Source organism: Schistocerca piceifrons, chromosome 1 (genome assembly GCF_021461385.2).
Source record: "Schistocerca piceifrons isolate TAMUIC-IGC-003096 chromosome 1, iqSchPice1.1, whole genome shotgun sequence".
NCBI classification, from domain to species: domain Eukaryota; kingdom Metazoa; phylum Arthropoda; class Insecta; order Orthoptera; family Acrididae; genus Schistocerca; species Schistocerca piceifrons.
In genome coordinates, this window is record NC_060138.1 from 637,465,147 (window position 1) to 637,489,189 (window position 24,043).

At 40.9% G+C, this 24,043-nt stretch overlaps 1 protein-coding gene across 2 annotated transcripts in view; it reads left to right on the forward strand.

Moving 5' to 3' along the window:
• The window catches only part of LOC124805031 (ARF GTPase-activating protein GIT1), a 226,538-nt gene that overhangs the window by 194,239 nt on the left and 8,256 nt on the right, over positions 1–24,043 (forward strand). For both annotated transcript variants that reach the window (XM_047265460.1, XM_047265452.1), the window contains exons 11-12: positions 5,320–5,520; positions 22,025–22,279. In XM_047265460.1, the coding sequence (XP_047121416.1) occupies positions 5,320–5,520; positions 22,025–22,279 (456 nt within the window). The remainder of the gene's footprint in view (positions 1–5,319; positions 5,521–22,024; positions 22,280–24,043) is intronic.

Sequence of the window (24,043 nt, forward strand, 5' to 3'; positions counted from 1 at the left end):
AGATGATTCCTGAACCTGCTTTATTTCTAATATTTTATCAGTTAATTTAGTGACAGGTCGGGTAGTCCAACCTGAGCTTGTTTTTATTCTGTAATTGCGCTAGGGATAGTTTGTATTGTTTCAGACATGACACCTTGCTTTGTCGACATAGCTTCCTGCTTAGACAACACAGCGCCGTTGTGATTGAGTACTGCAAAGTATTGTCCCAGATACTAACTCCAATTTTTGGAATAGTTCCATTAATGACTCCTTTTGTTGACTCCTTTGAGCAGTTGCTTCGCATAAATCATAAAATTAATCAAAATTCCCAAAATCAATACTTATCCACTAACCAATAAATAACTAATCGTAACACACACATAATGGTGAGCAATTCAACAGCCATGCTCTAATATTACTCTGAATCTAAAAGCAGTCCAAGAGCAGCTCGCCATGATGCTTACTTGTCGCGCAATTTAATTCACTAAAAATCAGATTTTTACAATGACAACATATCTATCATGAAAAATAGTGTTCAACAACAAGCAGAATTCTGGACCTTTGTGTAAGAGAACTTGGTTTCAAGTAAGATAGCTCATAGAAATAAGTAAGATGTATTTCTCTGACTGCTGCTCCACTGATGAAGTTCTTGACATTGGCTAATTTTCGTGTAGTCATTATTTTTTTCTGCCACGCAAGACAGAAAACAAAATACATTTCGTAATTGCAGTAATATATGATGATACAATTTTTTTTTTTTAATTATTTTTTTTTATTTATTTTTTTTTTTTTTTTTACTGAATAACAACTTGTATTTGCATCATGCTGTGGTTGCCAGTGTATTGTATTTGGTTTGAGATTTTTTTGTGTGTTTTATATTTCAACTTTTAGCTTTTTACCTCTTAGTTCTATGGCTAGTATATTGCACTTAATGCAATGTGCCTACTCACTTGTCCAATTGACAGTTAGCAGTAAAGGTATTTATTTTAATATTATAAATTTACACTAACAATTAATTATGAAGATTGCAGCTCCAATTTGCTGGCCTGTTAATTCGATAAACAACTGTTATACCACTCATAATAATGTCCACATGGAACAGAGCTAAAAAGGATACGAGAGTTTATGGTCTCATCTAAAATAATCTTACAGATTGGCACATCAAAATGTACAAGATGGCTGGCTAGCCTTCCTCTTTTGTATCCTTAGGGAGTGTACTGGACAATACATTGGACAAATGGAGTTTTGGATCTTGAAACAGTGCAAGGTGCACATCAGGCGAGTATGACTGGGACATACACAGAAATTAGTAGTGACAGACAAGAGCATAAATGAGGATCCCACATTTTGAATTTCAGAACACCCAGTTGCCATGCTGAGCATCTGACTATTGGGGCAGTATTGTAAAGGAATCCATGAGAATCTCATCAATAGGTGTGATGGTTATGCCAAGATAAGAGTGCAGTCTCCAGCGCACCTGCCACTCCAACTTCTGCAACGACGACTCCCTGTCTGTCCATCACCCATACAGGACCCAGCAACCTGCAGCTGGGTGGAGAGGGTGCACCACCAGTTTGAAATTTGAGCCATCCACAGTTTATCATTGCTTCTCCAGAAGATTACGACACTTGTCAAAATGTCACAGTATCGTAATGGTGCCACCTGCTGAGAAACCGAAGAGCTTTTTATCAAATGAAAGGAAGTTTGCTACTATACAATAGAAATATCTGTAAAGTGAATATTCAAATGTGGAGAAAGTTTCTCATCAACAACATAAATTTCCCTTGGCTATGTGACTTTAATATGGTACAAATTTGCTCAGAAAGCACTCTGCAGGTTTTGAATGTTATTACATCACCAGTACAGGCAGATCCTGACCAAAAATACCATGGATTTGGTATATTTGTTTCATGGACATCTTATCAGTTTTTGCTTCAGATCTGGAATGAACTTGGCTTAAAGCGTAGAAGTGTAAAAAGCAATGACGAGTCACTCTCTTAGATTTTGTGCTACACTTGAACATACTACCCATTGTCTGTTCTAATAGATTATGCCACATTGGGATTGTGAAACGGCATCGTGGCACACCAGTGTAACTGAAAGTGTGCCAAGAAACATTGAATTTTGGTGATACATACAACATTAAGCAAAATGGCAATTTACCCATAGTCTCGTCCATTTTTTCTTAGTTTTTCTTGAGTCATTTCTCTCTCTCTCTCTCTCTCTCTCTCTCTCTCTCTCTCTCTCTCTCTCTCTCTCTTTTTAAAGCAAGCACGAAATAATAATTAACACTTTTAACATATTTCTTTAGCACATTTTATGCAAGTGTCCACAATATTGCTGAATAGATATCATGCTATAAAATTCAAAGTTGTATAAATGTACAGTAGAGCCAGTTAACATTAAAAAAAAAAAATCACTCTCCTATGCAGATATTTTCCCATAGAACTTAAGTTTGTACATGCATATTACAGTAAAGTTGTGCCTTGCAAAACTGATATTAATAGTCTCTTAAGTAAAAGCTCAGCAACAAACAAGAACAATAAAAATGATACCCGTGAAGCAGGTAGATGACACAATATATGCTAATATTTTATGTATATTAATCCAATATGGAAGGCAATAAACTGGAGGAAAATATTCCAAAGTTTTTAATTTTAACTAAACAATATATTTTCTGGTTGTGTATTTTTCATCTTCATTGCCCTTAGAGAAATTAAAATACAGGGTGTTTCAAAAAGAACTTTACAACTTCGAAAATTCATATAAATTAATTCATAATACCTACAGAGTTGGTTGTAGTGTCAATTTGTAGGGAAAAATATCACGTTTTGTCTCACGTAGTTTGCTAATGCCAAATCACACCATAAGGAGCGCTAGCAGCAGCTGCTTTAAAGACAGTTGCCTTCACTGGACTGAGCATGCTGGATGTGTGTTTTGGTTTGAAGAATCGAAGTTGGTGACAACAATTCAGATAATTTCCATACCAAGTACACTAAAGGTCCTCCTAGAATGCCTACAATTTATGAGTGGCATAAATGTTTTGTAGAAACAGCATGCTCAGTAAGACATGGGAAATCATTAGGTCATCCAAGGACATCTGCCAATGTCACTGAACGAGTGAGCCGACATTTTGTCAACAGTCCTACAATATTGACCCGACATGCATCTCGCGAACTGCAAATCCCACATATGACTGTTCGGCATGTGTTGAGAAACTGTTTGCATTTGAAACTGTACAGACTGACTATTGTACAAGCAATAAAAAACACTGATAAAATTTCTTGCAAGAACTTCTGCATGGATATGTTAAATTGATTACATGAGGATGAACATTTCTTGCACAAAATAATCTTTTCTGATGAACTGACTTTTCACTCGAGGTTAACACACACAACTGTAGGATTTGGGGCAGTGAAAATCCACATCAAACATTGCAACATGTTCGTGCTAGCACTAAACTGAACATTTTTTGTGCACTGAGCAAGAACAAAGTGTATGACTCCTTCCTTATTTCCTGTGAGAGAACCAGCAACAGGATAGTGTGCCTGGATATGTTACAACAATTTCTGACACCACAGATCAATGAGGATGACTAACCGAAATGTTTACTTCATGCAAAACGGTGCACCACACCACTACCTGGCTGACGTCTGGGATTTCCTCAGTGACTGCTTTCCAGGTCAATAGATTGGCTGTGATGTGCCAATTGCATGGCCCCCACATTCCCCAGACTTTTTTTAAATGGGGCTCATCAAGAATATCGTGTTTGTACCTCCTGTGCCAGCTTCTCTACTTCAACTCAGAGCAGCAAGTTACACCTGCAATGCTACAGTGAGTTTGGGGAGAAATTGACTTCCAATGGGAGGTGTGCAGGATAACCAACGGAAGCCACATACAACACCTTCAGTTAAAAGTAAAAAAACTTGATGTGTTTCCCTACAAAATAACACTAAACCCAGCTCTCTATCTTCTTTCATTAAATTTATATGAATTTTTAAAGTCCTTTTTGAAACAGCCTGTATTAATCAAACTCAATTATTTTTCACATCTTACGGTGCTAGAATGGAGGAAACCACACAGAAGGCGAAGAGTGGTAAAGCAGTAGCAGTGAATGAGGCATCTGTATAGACTAGTTACAATATTTTGGAAGAATAAAGAAATTGTAGAAAGTGGGGGAAAGTGTCAGATTGTCCCATTTTAAAGTAACTTGATAGAAAGGTTTATAAGAACTACAAATGTCTTTATGTCATGTTTGAAACATGAAAAGGTCTCTGGAACCATATAGTTTCATTTATAATACAGGAAATTCACTGCTGCAATATTGTGCTGGTTAACCCACTGAAAAAGCTGAACTCAGGGTATAAAATCATATGGCCCCTTGCTTGTTCACATTGTTTATGACTGGAATCCAACTGCTGCTCCACCAGTAACCACACTGTATTTTATGAGAACATGTATGGGTGCTTATTTATCAGTACATTCTTTCACAATCCAACATCATCTCCTTAAATTCTAATGTGTGGGCAACTATGTGTTAAAACCTTGGCCAACCATTTATGGCTTGAGCAAAACAGTTTTTCATAATTTTGTATCCACACCAATAAAATTATTCATTAGGATGATACCTGTAGTGGAACTTTTCCTCTGTACATTTGTTTGGCTTTCCAAGTGCTATATTCTGCTGGATCATACATCAGATTAATGCTCACAACCAAATGTGGTTTTACAAATCTTATTGTTGTTGTTTTGTATATTATTTGATATCGTTACAGTAGTACTGTTAATGTTGATGAGGCAGCCAGTTGTTAGTGAGGGGGGGGGGGGGGGGGGAGAACAGTATGCAACATTTGTCTCGTACACATTGCTCACTAATGTCGTCAATACTACTTGAAATATTCATTTCTGACCATTAGTTCCTTGTCTCAAAACATTCACTTTAGGATCCTCTATCAACTGCATAATTTTGATTCTAACAGTTGATGTACACATTCACATGATACACAAAGCCCTAAACCATGATTAATTAGCAGAAGTATTTATGTGGCAACCTAACTTCCACCAAGTAGCTGTCTAAATAGTTTGTTAGTTCCTGTTATTTGTGGCAACAAAAGAACAAGGAATAAGAGGAAGTGGAAAAATGTTTTGAGCTTCAGAATCTATCAGTTTTCAGTTTCAGAAGAATCTGTGAGTGAAATGTAGTTTTGTCCATAAATAATTACGAAACTATATGGTAAAGGTTGTTACAATGTAAACAGTGGCATGTTTTTCCTTTTGAATGTGATGACATTTAATTTCTTTCCAGTTCGTGGCATCCAAAAAAGTTAATCTTACTTGCAGGTCAGCAGCTTACTTGCTGAAAATCAGGAACTTCGGCAGTTGCTGCAGTCAGCAGGTCTCAATATTCCCACAGTCGCCTCTCCTCAGCCTAATGGTTATGAACCTGTTCAAGATATGAGGGGTCGCTCTACCATTCAGCGACCTGCATCCATGTATGAAACACGGGAGGGGATCAGGAGTGCTGTTTCTATCATAAACAAGGTAAGCAAATTACACAAACCAAATATCAGCAGTAAAGCTGTTCTCACATGGGAAGGAAAAGTTGTATTTGAATGTTGAATGTGGAGGGGGATGAGTTTTGTAACGTCACAATGTAGATTTTCACATAGTGAAAAATTTACTTATATGGAAAACATGTAAAGTCCTGCTGGATTTCAGCAGTCCACTGTGAAACTATATGAATCAATATGATGCAAGATGGCTTTTTTGTGTCACTGAACCAAGAAGACACTGTATTGTAATACTGGTTACAGATCTAAAGTGTCACATGTGTCATTGTTGGTACAATTTGCTATCTTAAAAAGTCAGAAAATGATATGTTTGTGATGAAGAAATCACACACAGTTCAGTTGCATTAATCTGACCACCATCTATGTTAGATTTAAATGCGTGATAACTACTCACAGATGGCAGGTGGCAGCACTAGCAGTGGAGGCTATACAATGCACATCAACTGTTTGCATGCCACTGTGGTTAAAGTATACCGTGCATGGCAAAATAGCACTATCCAAAGCCATTGCCAAGGCAGCTGTGGTGTAACATGAGCCATAGACAGTAGGAATGGAAGTCAGCTGTGGAGATGGGTGCAAACAAATAGACATGCAACTATTGTGCAACTAACCTCCCAGATGAACCAACGTGCTACCGTTAATGTCTCCTCATTGATCGTTCAGTAAATGTTGCTGCACATGTGCCTCCGCAACAGGCACCTGGTTCATGCAGCCGTACTATCTGCTGTTCATCAGCAATTAAGGCTGCAATTTACACACCAGTATCGCAACTGGACATACATTGATTAGTGACAGGTAGCCTTGTCAAATGAATCATGTTTTGTGCTCCATCGGACAGATGACCTTTGACTTGTACAGTTTGAATGTTTGAAAGCACGCGCACACTGCCACAATCATCGGAAGGATCCAGGATGGAGAACATTCTCTTGGTGCGTTATCCTGGGATTGGGTAGATAGCGCTACCTGGGTGCCAGCTGACTGGTCAAAACAAGAAGCCAAGGTCCGCCAAATGTCCAAGTATTCTCGTCTCGAGGCCCAACAGCAAGAAGGGAATGCACCACGTCGACGCACCGTGTTTAATCTAATGGGTAGAATCCTCGTCGACGCAGCTGCTGCAGTGCTCAAGAAAGGTTTGAACTATGCACCAACACCACGGACAGCTCCAATCCGAGATGTCATAGCTGGCATAGAACAGGCAATTTTGAAGCTTCCCAGTGACGTTGCAGAAGAGATCAGTAGAGACATCTGCCAAATTTTAACATGAGCCCCACCGAGCAAGTTCAACATCAGTTCAGCAGAAAGGAAGGCTCTGCGAGACTTGAGAGCGGACAAAGAACTCGTCATTTTATCTGCTGACAAGGAGAACGCCACCATGAGTTGAATTCAATGGCAAGATGGAGGCGCTGCTCGACAATCGTGCCTATCGCAAGCTAAGAGAGGATCCGACTGGCAAAATCCAGAGAAAAATAGTAGATCTTCTCAAGAAGAGTTTTATTCCTTCTAAAGTGACCAAAAGCCTATGGCAACAGGCTGCAATTCCCCCAAGACTGTACGGCCTACCCAAGATTCACAAGGATGGGACACCTCTTTGCCAAATAGTGAGCAACATTGGAGCTCCTACTTATTTTCTGGCCAAACATCTTACTACACTATTGGGACCTCTCATAGGCAAATGTGATCACCATATCCGGAATTCAGAGGACTTCATAGGATGCCTGAAGACACTTCAGTTACAAGCGTCGGATATTTTGGTTAGTTTTAACGTTATATCTTTGTTTACGAAAGTACCTCTGAAGGACTCGTTAGAGCTTATCAGCAGCTGTTTGAGAGAGTCATTGTGGCATTATTTAAACATGTGCTTACCTCAACTTGTTTCTTATTCAGTGACCAATATTTTGAACAAGTGCACGGTGTCACCATGGGAAGTCCCCTGTCCCCCATGGTGGCCAACTATTTTATGGAAGACTTTGAGGAAAAAGCACTGCAGTCGGCAAGTCTCAAACCTTCTTGTTTTTGACGGTATGTAGACTATACTTTTGTGGTGTGGCCCCATGGAGTAGAGACATTGCCTGTGTTTCTCCGACGTCTGAACTTGCTCCATCCCAATATACAGTTCATTATGGAAGTGGAAAAGGATGGCATCTTACCATTCCTGGACGTCTTAGTCGGAAGAAGAGCTGATGGTACACTGGGACACAGCGTCTATCGCAAATCATCTCGTGCAGAGCTATATTTGCAGGCCACAAGTTGCCATCATCCTGCACAATGCGGTAGTGTCCTATGCTCTTTGGTGCATAGGGCACATGTAGTCTCAGATGCCGACAGTCTACCTGGTGAGAATGGCTATTCCGATAGGCAGATATGCCATGCATTCCATTCCAAGCAAACTCGAAGCAGGGCTGTAAATGCAGATACGGAGGCACCCACTGCAACATTGTTCTTGCTCCATTTTGGCAGCATGTCTTCGAGAATAGAAAGAATCCTCAAAAAGCACGACGTCAAGTGTGTTTTTTGGGCACCAGCAAAATTGAGAAATTTATTGTGCTCGGTCAAAGACAACAAGGAAATTTTATCCCCAGTGTCATCTTTCTGGGACCGTGTCGTTAAGGAGGCCATACCTATCCGCACGGCGGACAATCTTATCAACAGGGATGCAAGTTTTCAACTAAGTGCCGCCTGGAATCCAGCACTGGCTACCATTAAATCAAAAACAGAGAAAACAAGAACTTCCGATTCATCAAGTGACGCAATGCATAACTGAGATTTGCTTCAGACTTTAACCGCAGGACCGTCCGGCAGCACAGTCATTGCCCATAGCGCACGCGCGGATGGCATTTCTGTGGCTCCCAGCAGGGGACACCAGGTGTGCCGCATTCTTCCAACTACGAGCGTCCTCCCGCGCACGTGTATTGCCTGCTCCCGTCATGACAAATTCCGACGCTGCTGCGCGATTATCATCAGTCGCGCCTGGCAGCAGTGACAGCAGCAGCTGATGATGTCGAGCAGTTGCATCGAGGAAATATTGTGAGAGTTACACAATACGATCCGGCGGCAAACCCGAGAAGCATGTTTGTACTTATTAAATTACTAACTAACTTGTAGATAACAACCTCATTGTGGGAATCTGCATCATTTCGTTAAACGCATCCTAAATTTTTCTCACCTACCTCGCTGTTTATTTTATATTACTGCTGCTCAGTTGCACATATGACAACACAACTTATCAAATGTGGGTTGAAGCAATGATGAATGAATAATGTGACTGGACAGTGTATTTTTTGAGTGCTTAGGTGTTGGATGCAAATATAAACTCTCAGGATGTTTCACTCAACCCTTACTTGTCTTCCTCTCCAGTGACATAGTTGAAAGGGAAGCATTGTTTGAAATGAACTTGGAAGATGTGTAGATGAACAAGTTATACATTGAAACATCAATGGTACCTGCAGTGTGTGAACTCATGGCATACATGTTAGCAAACTGCTTTCTTTATTTGGAAATCTTGTTCAATTCCAAAGTGGATATGAAATTTTAACTCTTTGTAAATGTTCAAAACTGTGTATGTTCAGATTTGTCATCAGTGATACTGTTCAGGAGTTTCTCTGCACATCTTTGAGAGCTGCTAATGAACTTGAAACAGCTGTGTCACAACTGTAAATTTTGCTTATGGATACAGTACAGCAGGTTCTCAACTAAGAAGATACATCATAAATAATAACTCACCACGTTGGAGGTTCGAGTCCTCCCTTGGGCATAGGTGTTTGTGTTGTCCATAGCTTAAGTTAGTAAAAAAAATAAATAAGTTGAGGAGGCCTAGGTTTGGATGGCTCACTTCCTAGGTTTTGCTAAAAATTAGCATTATCAATTATCTTCATTACTAGCTGGGCCAAACATCAGCATATTTCTAGTGGTTCTTTAGCGTGTAATATGTGTGTTTTTTCTTGCTTTGCCTTGCATACTGGTGAAAGTATGTCTGCTTCAACTCTCTGATCTTTCCTACTTTTATTAAAAAGACTGGTTCCAGCTTGATTAGCCTCCCTTGATTAGCCTTATTTGAAATTTCCTAAGAGACATTTTTTGTCACTTTTGGGTACAACTTGGAGACAACCTTTTATTTTCCTCTTTAAAGATTTAATTTTAACTTCAGGCTTGGTGTTTGCTATTGCCCATCTGATTACTGTGTTGTTTAGCTTTTTTCAGTTTTGCACTGAACACATTCTTATAAGTAAACACATCATAGTCTGTGTACTATAATAACTCATCATAGCTGATGAGGCTCCTTGTATTCTGTCATAGGCATCTGTGAGGAAGTGTAGGCTTACCTCATTTCCCATAGCCTAGAGGAACCATGATTTTCTTCTTGAGCCTGCTGCTCATGGCTAGGTGCTCTTTCTTGGTGCTGCTCAGAGAGATATAGATGTAATTCGATTTCTAGAAGACCTTCCTCCTACACCCAATCAGTCAGGGGCCCAGTCGATACAGTCATGAGCTCGGGAGAGGCACTGCAAGCGACATCATGCTGTTAGCAAAGGAACTTGCATGGGTCATCTACTGCCATAGCCCAATAATGCCAAATTTCACTGTGCTGCCCTAATGGATACATTTATCGTACATCCCACTTTTAATATTTTATTCCCCCCCCCAAAAATGCAGTGTTGCTTGTCTGTTAGCACTAACAACTCTACACAAATGCTACTGCTCTTGATCATTAAGTGAAGCTCTTCGACTTCTGCATTGTCTGTGGAGAGAGATAATGCCTGAAATTCGGTATTCTCGGAACACTCTTGACACTGTGGATCTTGAATACTGGATTCCCTAATTATTTCCAAAATGAAATGTCCCATGCATCTAGATCAAACTCCCATTCGGCGATCAAAGTCTGTTAATTCCTGTCATGTGGTCATAATCACATTGGAAACCCTTTCACATGAATCATCTGAGCAAAAGGCAGCTTTGCCAATGCACTGCGATACTACTATCGTATGTAGTTGCCATCCCATCACTTTCACCTCTGTGTATTGTTGTATGCATTTTCCAACATTTTCCTTGCACCACACCACATTGTAGCCTGCATACTGAAGGATTCTTCTATTCCAAAACGTAATCCATCCCATTAAAATTCTAACTACAGATCCTCAATTTCAAGCTCCACTGGGAGGTTTATCATTGTAGCTTCTGAGGGTTGGACAGCTTTCATCAAATTTGCCAAATTCACATGATACCAGAAATGTGCTGTCAACTTTTGCAGGCTTGTATCGACTACCATTTCATATTATGTCAGTTCTGTAATAGAGTTTTCATACCTATCGTCACTAATTCCTTCACATTCATGCGTCAACTACAGTGTGATACTGCTATATTTCAGTTCTTTTTATTTTGTATTTACTACTTTTTTGTCCATACATATTATAAAAAGTTGTGTGTGTGCGTGTGTGTGCTTGTGTGTGTGTGTGTGTGTGTGTGTGTGTGTGTGTGTGTGTGTGTGTGTGTGTGTGTGTGTGTTCTTCATATCTCCTAAATCACTGGACAGATTTCAACTAAACTTGGTATACATATACCTTGCTGTCAGGCAAGTCTGTTGGAGAGAATCCCAGCAAGAATCTTTCCAGCTGTTGAGAGTAGTGATATTCCTCGGTAGTTTCCACAATGTGTCTTATCACTTTTTTTTAATATAGTAATAAAAGTAGTGTTAGGCAGATCTGCAGGTATTGTCTCAGTGTTCCACACCTTGGTAATAAGGGTTTGAAAGTTTTTGATTGATTTGGTGCTGCCATTTTTAAATAGTTCAGCCGGGATTCCATCCAGTCCAGGGGCTTTGTCATTCCTCAGTTGCTGGATAGCTTCAACCTCTTGAAGGGAACAGTCATCACTCATATGGTCTTGAATGGGATTTTCTAGTATTTTTGTAAAAATGTACTCCCACACATCTGAATCTCTCTTTAGAAGTTCTTCAAAGAGCTCCTTCCACCAAGAGCCAATAGATGCCAAATATTATCTTTAGATTGAAGGGGGTTTAGGCCTATTTTGGAGGGGCCATAGATCATTTTTGTGGCAATGAAGAATACTCTTTGGTTGCTGCTATGACCTATCAGAGGAACGGATGCAAAAAAGCAGCGTGGCGTGCAATACATGAATTCTGAGACTTCATTCATCCAATATTTGAGAATGAGAGCACTTAGTGACTTGCAACAAACTTCACACATAATTTCAAACCTTTATTACAAAATTTTTTCTCATTGTCAATCCCTACAAAATGATAAAAGCAAGGATGTTTATTACTTTTCTGCTGTCCATACAGCAAATGTACCACATGAAGCATGACATTGTAATTTATTACTTCTTTACTCCGAGGGTTGAATGAAAAGTAATGCATTCACCTTTGTTAATTGGATTTGGATGGGAATATTTTAATACATCAAATGCAGAAATAATCCTTAGAATGTGATATTTAATAACCATATTCACTTTTCCACTTAATCACTAGCCAATTGGATTCATTTTTGCCAATGATGAACAAGTTTTCTGAAGCCATCATGGAAGAAGTCGACTGATGTCCCCGCAGATTGTCTTTCATTATCGGGAACAGATGGAAGTCAGATGGTGCTAAATCTGGACTGTATGGAGGATGCCATACGGTGGTGAGATTCAGTCTTTGAAGTTCTGCTGTGGTGACATGTGAAGTGTGTGGTTTGGATAATCGTGCTGCAGGAAAATATTTCCCTTTTCCTTTTGGACCCTTGTTATCCATTGTTTCAGAGTTCGCAGTGTTGTGATGTAACACTGAATTTATTGTTGTTCCGAGATCGAGGAAATCAACATGGATAACACCATCTGTATCCCAGAACAATGTGGCCATAATTTTTCCAGTGAGGGCTGCATCTTGAATTTCTTTGTCTGTGGCGAGTCTTTGTGTCAATATACCATAGACTGACGTTTCGCCTACGTGTCGTAATGGTGTACCCATGTTTCGTCTCCTGTCACAATTGAATGGAGAAAGGCATCACCTTCATTCTTGTAATGCGAGAGGAGTTACTGGCAAATTTGAAGTCTGTGCGCTTTCATTTCAGGAGTCAGCATCCAGGGTACCCGTCGTGCACAGATCTTCCAACAGCCAAGAAAAGCAATAATGTGACCCACACGTTCTCGTGAAATGCCGATTGTGCTTGCAATTTCTCTCTGAGTGATAGGACGATTGTCCTGAATCAATCGGTCAACATTTTGCTTGTGAAACTCGGTGGTTGCTGTCACAGGACGTCCAAATCTTAGTTTGTAATGTAGGTCAGATGTTTCCGCCTCAACATCTTTAAACTTATTTACCCAACAACACACTTTATTCACATCAACACAATCACCATAAACTGCTTTCATTCCCTGATGAATCTCCTTTGGGGCGACATCTCCTGCTGTCAAGAATTCAATGACTGCACGTTGCTTAAATCACATTGACCAACTGTCTGTGTAGAGTTCCATACTTTACACTGTAACAACATAACCGTTCAATGCTAAGGCTTCCTGCCAACTGGAGCTGTAGAGAAGAGGCTACAGAACAAGCCAGTACCTGCCACATACCAATGCTGCCAACTGTTGAAGAGTTACGAAGGCATTACTTTCCAGTCAACCCTCGTACAACGTATTCAGACAGTATGCACATAAATCACTGAATGTAAGTGCAAAATTATATCATCATATGACCCATAGTTTCAGAGATATGATGTCATAAACAAAGAGAGGTGTGAAAAGCTGCCACATCATGCATGAAATTTAAATTTATTGCTTCTTTTCCACTAACTCTGTTTAGAATAAATTTCACAGACAGTATCCACATGTGCTTCTGAATGTACCTACAGTGTTAAACCATTGTATGACACACAGTTCAGGAGACATGATGTCATAAATAGTGAGACATGTGAAAATTTGACATATCGTGCATGACATTTTTAAATTATTTCTTCATTGCTACTATATCCATTCACATGTTCCACAATAACTGTTCTTTGTTGTTGTCTGTTGCTTTTGTCAGAGTCAATGAGATTTTGAACATTCCCGCTAGCAATATTAAAGTTTTGTTTCTTCTTTTTGTTTCGGCCGCCCTCTGGATGCGGCCATCCAGTCAGGTAGTTGGTTGGTCGGGCTGACTATGTTTAGTCAGATATGGAAACTACACTTTCTATTGGAAAGATGAAAATTAGCCTCATATCCATGGAGTAGGGTTTGCTGTGAGGAATCAATTTGTCGATGATCTAGACGAACTACCCTATGGAATAAATGAAAGACTTATGACCCTCCATCTCAAACTTGTGAACAACCAAAAAGCTACTATAATTAGTGCATACCCACCAAGCCTACACTCAGAAGATGGTAAAAATGAAGATTTCTATAACCAACTAAACCAACTCTTATCAATCATACCTCGATCAGATAAAATTATTCTACTAGGTGATTTCAATGCACTATGGAAAGTTATCATTGGAAAGGAGGGTATAGGCAGTGGTACCCTTCTTCTGACTAAATGCTCAGAACACGAGCTCGTCATTACAAACACACTCTTTTGACAGAAAACTAAGTATAAAACCACATGGCAACACCCCAGGTCAAAACACTGGCATCTCATAGTGATACGTAATTCCTTAGTTATGCCACACTTGCACATATATCTTAAATACCATAAAAGAGGAAGCGGGATGGAATCATGTTTGGTAGTCACACTTTATAATTAAGACACTTTATTGGCATTATGAAATTAGAAATTGTGGACAAGCCACTAGATAAAACTTTGCAAATACAATTAGAAACCCAGCGTACTCAGTACTCTAACAAACAATTCCAAATTAAGAAAAGGGGGTTACTGACAAACTTGAGAACTTCAAACTCCCATATAGGACTTCCCTCAAAACAGATATAATGAAACAATTAAAGGTAGATGGTGACTTGATAACACTTGAGCACTAGTGCCAAACTAAGATGCCATTACATAACAAGATAGAATCACTTAATCAAAAAACCTACAACAGAGACACTGATCTTAAAAAAATAAGTGTTAATAAAAAATCACTTGAAAAAGCTGCACAAGGAACTCAGCGGATGCTATGCAGTTTAAGGTTTAGCCAGTTGCTAGTCTGTAATATTTAAGAAAACAAGTTTGTATACAAACAGGTTACATATAAAACATATACATCTACCAGCTTAACCCCCGCCTTGACGGAAGGAAGAAAAATACTAAACTTTGGAAGGGGGTATGTGACCAACTCGGGTAGTGGCCAGGTTCTTAAACACTGCCAGGCCTAGACCTCGGATGACATTTCACTCCCTACCAAGGCGCTGGCACAATTAAAGGTTTCTGCCCGAATCACAAAGACATTCCAATAACTCTGAAACATAGAAACACTGCACAGAACCTTTGACTCACTTACACATGTACCCAACCGTATTAATAGAGTGCAGGCTTTAAAAACAGCAACATAAAATCTTTTGATTGCAAGAGACACAAAAAAACTTCTGAGAACATTTTCAAATAACGGCCACCATTTAGCTAGACTAAGAAAGTGTCCCATAATAATAATAAAAAAATTTAAAATCTTTGAGTGTGTCAGTGAACAAACAGTTACGATGACTTACTCCATATCAGGTACACAATACAAGGGAGCGGGTTCCATAGCTTCACCACTTCCCTTCAAATTTTGTTCCCAGCGAAGTCACAGGACTTGTATCTCCAAGCTGCCCATATTGGCAAAACACCCAACCAGTTTCACACCACAACGTGTAACGGTCGTCACACTTATCACACTTGTTCGGCAGCCGTTGACACTTGTCTCCCCCATGAATGATACGAGATCTTGAGGGTTCCCGTCGAAGGCTAACAACCAACTCACTTTGCCTGTGAAGCCGCAAGATAATACATGTGAAAAGCAAAGATAGCTTACCTCAACCACAACCGATCTCAATGATAAATGGACAAAATAAGACTGGCACCAGCTCGCCATGGCTCACATAATTATGTGATTGTGTGCTCTAGAGATCAACATGATGTGAGGATCACAAGAACTGTAGCTCAGGCTGATGACTGCTGGACAGATCATCGAACGGTCTGTTCAGTAATGACTCTAAAAGTGCCACCCAAACATTGGAAGCAAAAGAAACAAGCAAAACATCTGCTAAATCTTGAATGACTAAAAGATAAAGAGATCCAAAAGAAGTTCCAGAACATTGTGAAGCAAAAGTTGGATAAAGAGATTCAAAAGAAGTTCCAGAACGTTGTGAAGCAAAAGTTGCCTGCTGAATATCCTGACAATGTTGAAGAACACTGGTCAAGATTGAAAACCATCATGCTTTCAACTTGCCAAGAATCAACTGGATTCATCCACAGAAAGCATCGAAACTGGTTTGACAAAAATGGTGATGAAATTCAAAGCATGTCAGATAAAAAAAGAAAGGCCTACAATGCCTGACAAAATGATCCACAACCAGTTCACAACAATAAGTTTATCCCCATGCCAAAGCCGATGTTCAAAGGAAAACCAGAGCTCTCAAAAACCAATGGTAGACTATAAAATCAACCGAAATGGAAAATTTAGCAGCAGCCAGAGTCTTCTTCATTGCCACAAAAGTGATCTATGGCCCCTCCAAAATAGGCATAAACCCCCTTCGATCTAAAGACGAGATTTGGCATTTATCGGCTCTTGGTGGAAGGAGCTCTTTGAAGAACTTCTAAAAAGAGATTCAGATGTGTGGGAGTACATTTTTACGAAAATACCACAAAAGCCCATTCAAGGCCATATGAGTGACGACCCTTCCCTTCAAGAGGTTGAAGCTATCCAGCAACTGAAGAATGACAAATCCCCTGGACTGGGTGGAATCCCGGCTGAACTATTTAAAAACGACAGCACCAAATCAATCAAAAACTTTCAAACCCTTATTACCAATGTGTGGAACACTGAGACAATACCTGCAGATCTGCCTAACACTGCTTTTATTACTATATTCAAAAAAGGTGATAAGACACATTGTGGAAAATACTGAGGAATATCACTACTCTCAACAGCTGGAAAGATTCTTGCTAGGATTCTCTCCAACAGACTACTTTCTCTGGCTGAAAAACCCCTACCTGAAACTCAGTGCAGCTTTTGATTTAATCAAGGCACGGTGGCTACGATTTGCAACATGACAACATAAATGCTGCTGTCCTTGCCAGCAGTGGACCCAGAGAAACATTTAAGATTACCTCAGGAGTCAAGCAGGGAAGTGTTGTTGCACCTAGCCTTCTCTTGATGTTTGTGGGTACCATACTTCACCTTGTTAAGGAAACCTACTGTTGGGTGTTGAAATAGCTTATAGGACTGATGGTAAGTTACTCAGCCTTAGCAGACTCTGAGCTAAAAGTAAAATAACCACAACAGCTGTCATTGAACTTCAGTTCACTGATGGTAATGTTATCTTGGCAAACACAGAGGAGGATCTACAAACAACTGTAAATGCATTCACTCTGGCATAGAAATCCGTTGGTCTAGAGCTTAACACAGACAAAACAAAAGTCCTCTATCAGCCGGCCCCAAATTCCACTGCAGCAGCTCCAGTTATCACAGTTGACGGTACACCTCTAGAGATTGTAGAGTATTTTCCATACCTGGGAAGCCATCTTTCTGACATAGATGCAGAAATTCAAAACCAATTAAAGTTTACAAGTACTGCATATGGTCTTCTTTTGAAAAGAGTATTTGATAACCATGAGTTGAGTGTCAAAACTATGCTTACAGTATACAGTGCAATTCTCATGCCTACATTTCTTTATGGATGTGAAACCTGGACCACCTACAGGCGTCACTTGAAGTCCTTAGAAAAATACCACCAACGGTCCCTAAGGAGAATATTGAATGTAAAGTGGCAGGATTGGCGAACAAGCAACAGCATTTTGGAAGAAACCAACTCCACCAGCATTTAAGCAAAAATCGTCAAACACCAACTTTGCTGGGCTGGTCGTATCATCCACCAGCCACACTCCTGTCTCCCTAAGCAAATCATGTTCTCCCAATTAAAGAATGTCCAGTGCAATCAGGGAGGGCAAACAGAATGATATAAAGATGCCCTCAAGTCAAATATGCAAAATGTCAAATATACATAAATGATTGGGAAACTGCAGCCCTAGATAGATCCAAATGGTGACAAATTGTTCACCAGGGAACACTTAATTTTGAAAAGCAGAGACAATTGAAGGAGAATTGGAAGAGAGAACACAGAAGAGAACAGAAGCTGTTAAGAGGAATAAACCTGTTACACCATTCAGTCAACACCAACTGGGTATTGTGTGCCTATCCTGCTCTTGCTCTTGCCCTGCCCTGGACCGGTTCTGTCCTACAACCCCATCCAAGCCAGTAATGGGTATTCTCTCTCTCAAAGACAGGCCAGTTGAGGATGTAGTTACATTATACGCCAACCTCACTGCTCGTTATTTATGAGTATGACCAGGAACAATCTACTCACCTCCATGAATAGCCACCACCCTGCAGTGCATGCTCTTCAGCACAATGTGGTTGACTTAATGAGCTGCTTTAGAATATGTCTCTTTCCATCCCCAGATTTTCTGAATTTGCACAGGTGAGAACTCTTGTCATATATCATTCACCCCTCAGTTTCTTGTGTCTCACTCATTGTTTAATGCTGTCCTCCACCTTTCGTGCACTGTCTTCTGCTACTGCATCAGTCCTTCCTCCGCTTAAAAATCAGTCGCACTTTTCTCCAGTTATGTTTCTACTCCATCCAAGTGCACCTGTTTTAATCTTTGCTTAAATCTTTATCCCCTTCTCCCACTACGAAACATCCACCTTCCGCCTCTTCCTTTGTACCCATTGTTATTCCTATCTGTCTTTTGCCTTGACCTCGTTCCTTTGAGTGTAGTATGCCCCACATACCTTTCCCACACTTACATGATTCATGTTGACACAGTGTTGTCTGATTCCATCATTACTGTCAGGATGCGGAGTCAGTAGTAAACAGTAGGTGTGTGTGTGTGTGTGTGTGTGTGTGTGTGTGTGTGTGTGTTACGGAAGACATTGTCATCAGATCTATGACAGTAGGAATCACTGGCATGGAGCAGCTCCGTCCATGCTGATGTGGAAAACACTGCTCACTTTTCACACCTCCACGGACGGACATGCTCCACACCAGCAATTCCTACTGTCATCAAGGAATGTAGATCTCATGATGTCAAGGAATGTAGGTTTCATGATGATCTCTTAGAAGATCAAAACCTGTCATCTAAAAACGAAAATTAACAACATAAATGCAATAACAACATAAATGCAATAACAACTCTGTTTACTAAATAAGTTAAAAATTTAAGATTTTTCCCCTCATTTCAATTAGACATGAACAGTACTTTCTTACGTTTTCCTAGTACTGCTGCCAGAGATTTGGGAGCTATAATGCACATAGCAGCCAGAATAAAATGAAAATAATACCCAAATAATCTGCAAGACTAAAGAGGGCCAAAGTCCTCCGAAACCATCTCAAATTTTGGGGACAATGTTAAGAATACTGGTACTATAGTAGACTTAATATTTTGACAGAATCACATAAATGATTCTTGGTCATCATTGGTCATAACCAGAACAATTGGTGCAGCAACAGGAGGTTTTCCAAGAAAGTCTGGTAAAGCATTATACGGAAAAATTATTTAATTGAATAGATAAAAAAATCTACTCACCAAGCGCCGGCAGCACACACACATAAAAGACGGTTGTAACTGGAAAGCTTTCAGATCCAGTGGATACTTCTTCAGGCAGAAGGGTTGAAGGGGCAGGAAGAGAGGTGAAGGAAAAAGACTGGAGAGGACTAGAAAAAGAGGTAGAGTTTGGGAAAGTCACACAGAACTGTGGGTCAGGAGAGACTTACCATATGGGATGAGAAGGAAAGACTGATTGTTGGGGATTGCATCGGACGAGATTAGAAAACCTGAGAGCTTAAAGGTGGAAAACAGGGTAATATGCAGACAGAGGTTACTGCCTAAACATCGTGCATTAGTTAAGAAGAGTGAAAAACGAAGTGCATTGTACATAAGAGGTGGGAGGGGGGTAATACAATGGAAGATGTAGAAGACTAAAATGGAGTGAAGCAAAGAGTAGATACAGTGAAGAAATGCTGAGACGAAAGAACTTAACATAGATTAAGGGTGGTGATGACAACCAAGCACATGTTGTAGTGCCAGGTCCTGCCTGCAGAGGTCTGAGAAACTGGTGTCTGGGGGAAGAATCCAATGACACATGTGGTGAAACAGGTGCCGAGGTCAAGATTGTAATGTTGTAGAGTGTGCTCTGCAACAGGGTATTGCAAGTTGCCAGTATACACCCTTTGCCTATGCCCATTCATCCTGACTAATAACTGGGTGGTAGTCATGCCAATGTAAAAGGCCAAATAGTGTTTACATAACAGCTGTTATATGACGTGCCATTACACAGGTGGCTCTCCCTTTGACAGCATATGCTTCGCCAGTTACAGGACTGGAATAGATGGTGGTAGGAGGGTGCATAGGGCAAGTCTTGGAGCAGGGCAGTCACAGGGGTAGGAGCCATAGGGTAGGGAGATGGGAGCAGAAGGAGCATAGGGTCTGATAAGGATATTTCGGAAATTGGGAGGGTGACAAAAAGCTATTCTAGGTATTGTGGGCAAAATCTCAGACAGAAGGGATCTCATTTCAGTGCATGATTTTAGGAATTCATGGCCTTGTTGAAGTAGCTGATTGATATATTCAAGACCAGGATAATACTGGGTGACAAGTAGTGTGCTCCAACATTGATTTTTGGAGAGATCACCGGTACCAGGATTATATGTGATGACCCAGGAAATCTGCTTTTGAACTAGGCTGTTGGGATAATTACGTCCAGAGAAGACTGAAGTGAGAGCAGTGTAGCGCTGTAAAGAGCCTGCATCCGAACAAATATGTTTACCTTGGATGCCAAGACTGTATGGGAGGGAATGTTTGACTTGGAAAGGCTGGCAACTGTCAAAATGTAAATATTGTTGTTTGTTGGTAGGTTTAATGTGGATGGAAGTGTTTGGCTGGCCTTTGGTGAGGACGAGACCAGCATTGAGGTAAATAGTATGGTATTCGGAATAGGACCATGTGAAATTTAATTGGGAGAAGATAGAGATATCAGGAATTTTAGCAGGTCAGTTTCAACATGAGTACATCTATATCTAAACCTAACCAGGGGCTGAAGACTTACGGATCCCAGGGAAGCTCCCTCCAAGCGAGCCATGAAAAGGTTGGCATAGGAATGATCCATCCTGGTTCCATGGCCGTACCCCTATTTGTTTGTATGTCTGTCCCGCAAAGTTGAAGTAATTCTTGGTAAGTATAAAGTTGATTAAGGTGAGTAGGGAGGGTGTCGTAGGTTTGGAATCAGGTGGGCACTGACTGAGGAAATGTTCAGCAGCAAACAGACCATGTGTATGTGGGGGATGTTGTTATGGAGGGAGGTGGCATCAGTGGTGACAAGCAAGGTGTGTGGTGGGAGTGGGAGGGACATGGATTCCTGACGATCTAGGAAATGGTTGGTATCTTTGACGTAGGAGGGGAGTCTTTGTACTGTGGGTTTCAGGTGTTGATCAACTATGACAGCCAGTATGATTGGGTTTGTGGATATTAGGAAGAAGGTAAAAGGAGAGGGTGCGTGGTTTGGGTGGGGTGAGGAGTTGTATGGATTGAGGTGTTAGTCTTGTGAGGGGCCTGAGGTTAGGACTGCAGGTCAGTTTGAATCACAGGGATGGGATCTTGGTGGCAGATACTGTATGTTGAGGTGTCAGGCAGCTGGCGTAGACCTTCACTAACGTACTCATTTTGGTCAAGTACTACAGTAGTAGATCTCTCGTCTCCTGGGAGGATAATGATGGAGTCATCAGTTTTTAGGAAAGTACAGTCTGTAGTAGTGCAGAGGACAGGTTAGGGTCATGTTGTAGGGACCTGGGGAAGAGTTGTGAAGCAATGCTGGATGTCAGAAATTCTTGGAAGGTTTGTAAGGGATGATTTTGAGGTAGTGGTGGCGGATCAAGTTGGTGGGAACATTCAGATACTACTTCAGTTGTTTTGATACGGGCCAGTACCTGTAAACAGCATAAAACTTTTATGTGCTGGTCACAAAGAAAATATTAAGTTCACAATCATTATGTGAAATGTTATCTCATGATGAAATGTCATCTATTCCAAAAACTGATAATTAACATTAAGTTTCAGTAATCAGTCTCAAAGTAGTGTGGTTCAACAAATTGATGAGGTCAATGATCTTTTCCTATAAGCAATCGTTTAAAGGGAAAGGCTGATATTTTTTTCTTTAAGCTCTTTCACAAGCTATAGAATTATTAATAGTTGTTTACAACTTGTTTGTGCATGAATTATAGCAAAAACTACTTTTTTCTTGCTGCTGCTGATGTTGTATCATAAGTTTTACTTTTACGAAAGCAATAATATCTAATAATTTCTGATCTTTCAGAAGGATTCATCGGGGGACTATGACTGCCCTTCAGGACCTGTTCGGCCTGCTGTCACCCAAAGTCTCTATAGCAGTAGCACTGTTGGAGGTGTTATGCCTGTTAGTGAGGAAGTTATTAGGCGAACTGACCAAGTAACGAAACGAATACAGGAGTTGGTTGTGTCAATGCAAGGATCTGCTGGTTGTGATGCTTTTGTGCCTTGTGCTGAAAGAATAAGAGTTGCTGTTGCAGAACTTACCGCTATATTTCCACAGGTGAGACATTGTGTTCTGTATATCTTGTTTTGAATCTTACAGATATGATATAGTTATTGATAATAACAGGAACTTTCTGGCAGAATGTACAAATTTGATGAGCTGCAGGACGGACAGACAGATGCACACACGTGACCAATACTACATTGTGGCAGATGGACATAAAATGCTGGGATTGCTTATCAGCAGGTGGACTGGGATGGTATGGGGTGGGGTGGGGGATGTGTTTGGTGGGGTGGGTAGAAGGGAGGGGGGGGGGGGGGGAGATAGGAGGCAGGAAGAGGCAATGGCGATGACTAGCTAGAGGCAGCAGATTTTGATAAGATTGTCATCAGATTGATGACAGTAGGAATCGCTGGCTTGGAGCAGGTCCATCCTTGCTAATGTGGAGAACACTGCTCACTGTTCATGCCAACACGGACGGACATGTCCCTGGTTAGGAATGTGGGTAGGAATGGTGGCAGGTGTATGGGCTATGATATACAGGTGCAAGAGCTGGCGAGATGCAATGCACAGTGAAGATGGCATGGATTGGGTGGGGTGATGGACAAAGCAAAGGGAAACTGTGAAGTGGAGGGTGTTGGGACAGTGGGTTAGTGGAGACTGAAGCCAGGGAGGTTACAGGGGGAAAGAGTGTGTTGCAAGGATAACTGTCATCTACAATGTTCAGAAAAGTTGATGCTGTAGTGAGGAATCCAGATGGGCATGATTGTGAAGCAACCGTTGAACGCTGGTATGTTGTGCTCAGTTGCATGTTGTGCCACTGGGTGGTCAATTTCATTTTTGGCGACAGTTTGGTGGTGGCCATTCATTCTGGTAGACAGCTGGTTGGTTGACATATGAACATAAAAAGCTGTGCAGCGATTGCAGCAGAGTTAGTATATGACATAGTTGCTTTTACAGGTTGCCCTGACTACGATGGAATAGGATAAACCTGTCACATAATGAGTAGGAAATGCTGGTGGATGGGTTGGGCAGATCTTGGACCTGAGTCTTTCAGAGGGATATGACACTGTGTCAATGGGTTTGGAGTGGAAGTGGCACAGGGATGGGCCAGGATGTTGTGTGAGTTGGGTGGGTGACAGAACACCACTTTAAGAGGGTTGGGAAGCGTCTTATGCAGGTTTTCCCTCTGTCCATATTGAGCCCACTAACCACCAAAAGTGCCTGCATTTTGACAGATGTCACTGTTTCCACACAAAAAATTCTCTTCCTTACAGCCTTGCCTCCTGTCTACGGCATACCTCCAGTGACTTAGAATTCCATTATCCAGTATGCTGAACATCTCATGAGGGCATTCACAGACAGGCACCACTGCTATACACCTAGTCTGCAAAAAGATTTCCCATGCCATATCCACACGCGCGCGCGCTCGCGCGCCCACACACACACACACACACACACACACACACCTAATCTTCCCACCACCCACAAGAATTGGCTGCAAAGGCGCGTTCTCCCCTCTTCACTCAATCGTCCCAGACAAGAACAATTGATAAATACCCTTCGCCAGGGCTTTAATTATCTTTATTTGGGCCCAGAATTGAGAGAGATTCTACTCAATGTCCTTGCCATCCCTGCTGAAGTGATACTCTGTCACCCACTGAAAACCTACACAACACCCTGATCCATCCCTACACTCCCAACCACTTGCCACAAGGGTCAAATCCCTGTGGAAGACCTAGGTGCAAGACCTGCCCAATCCACTCACCCAGCACTTCCTACTTCGGGTCCTGTCAGAGGTTTAACCGAACACATCAAAGA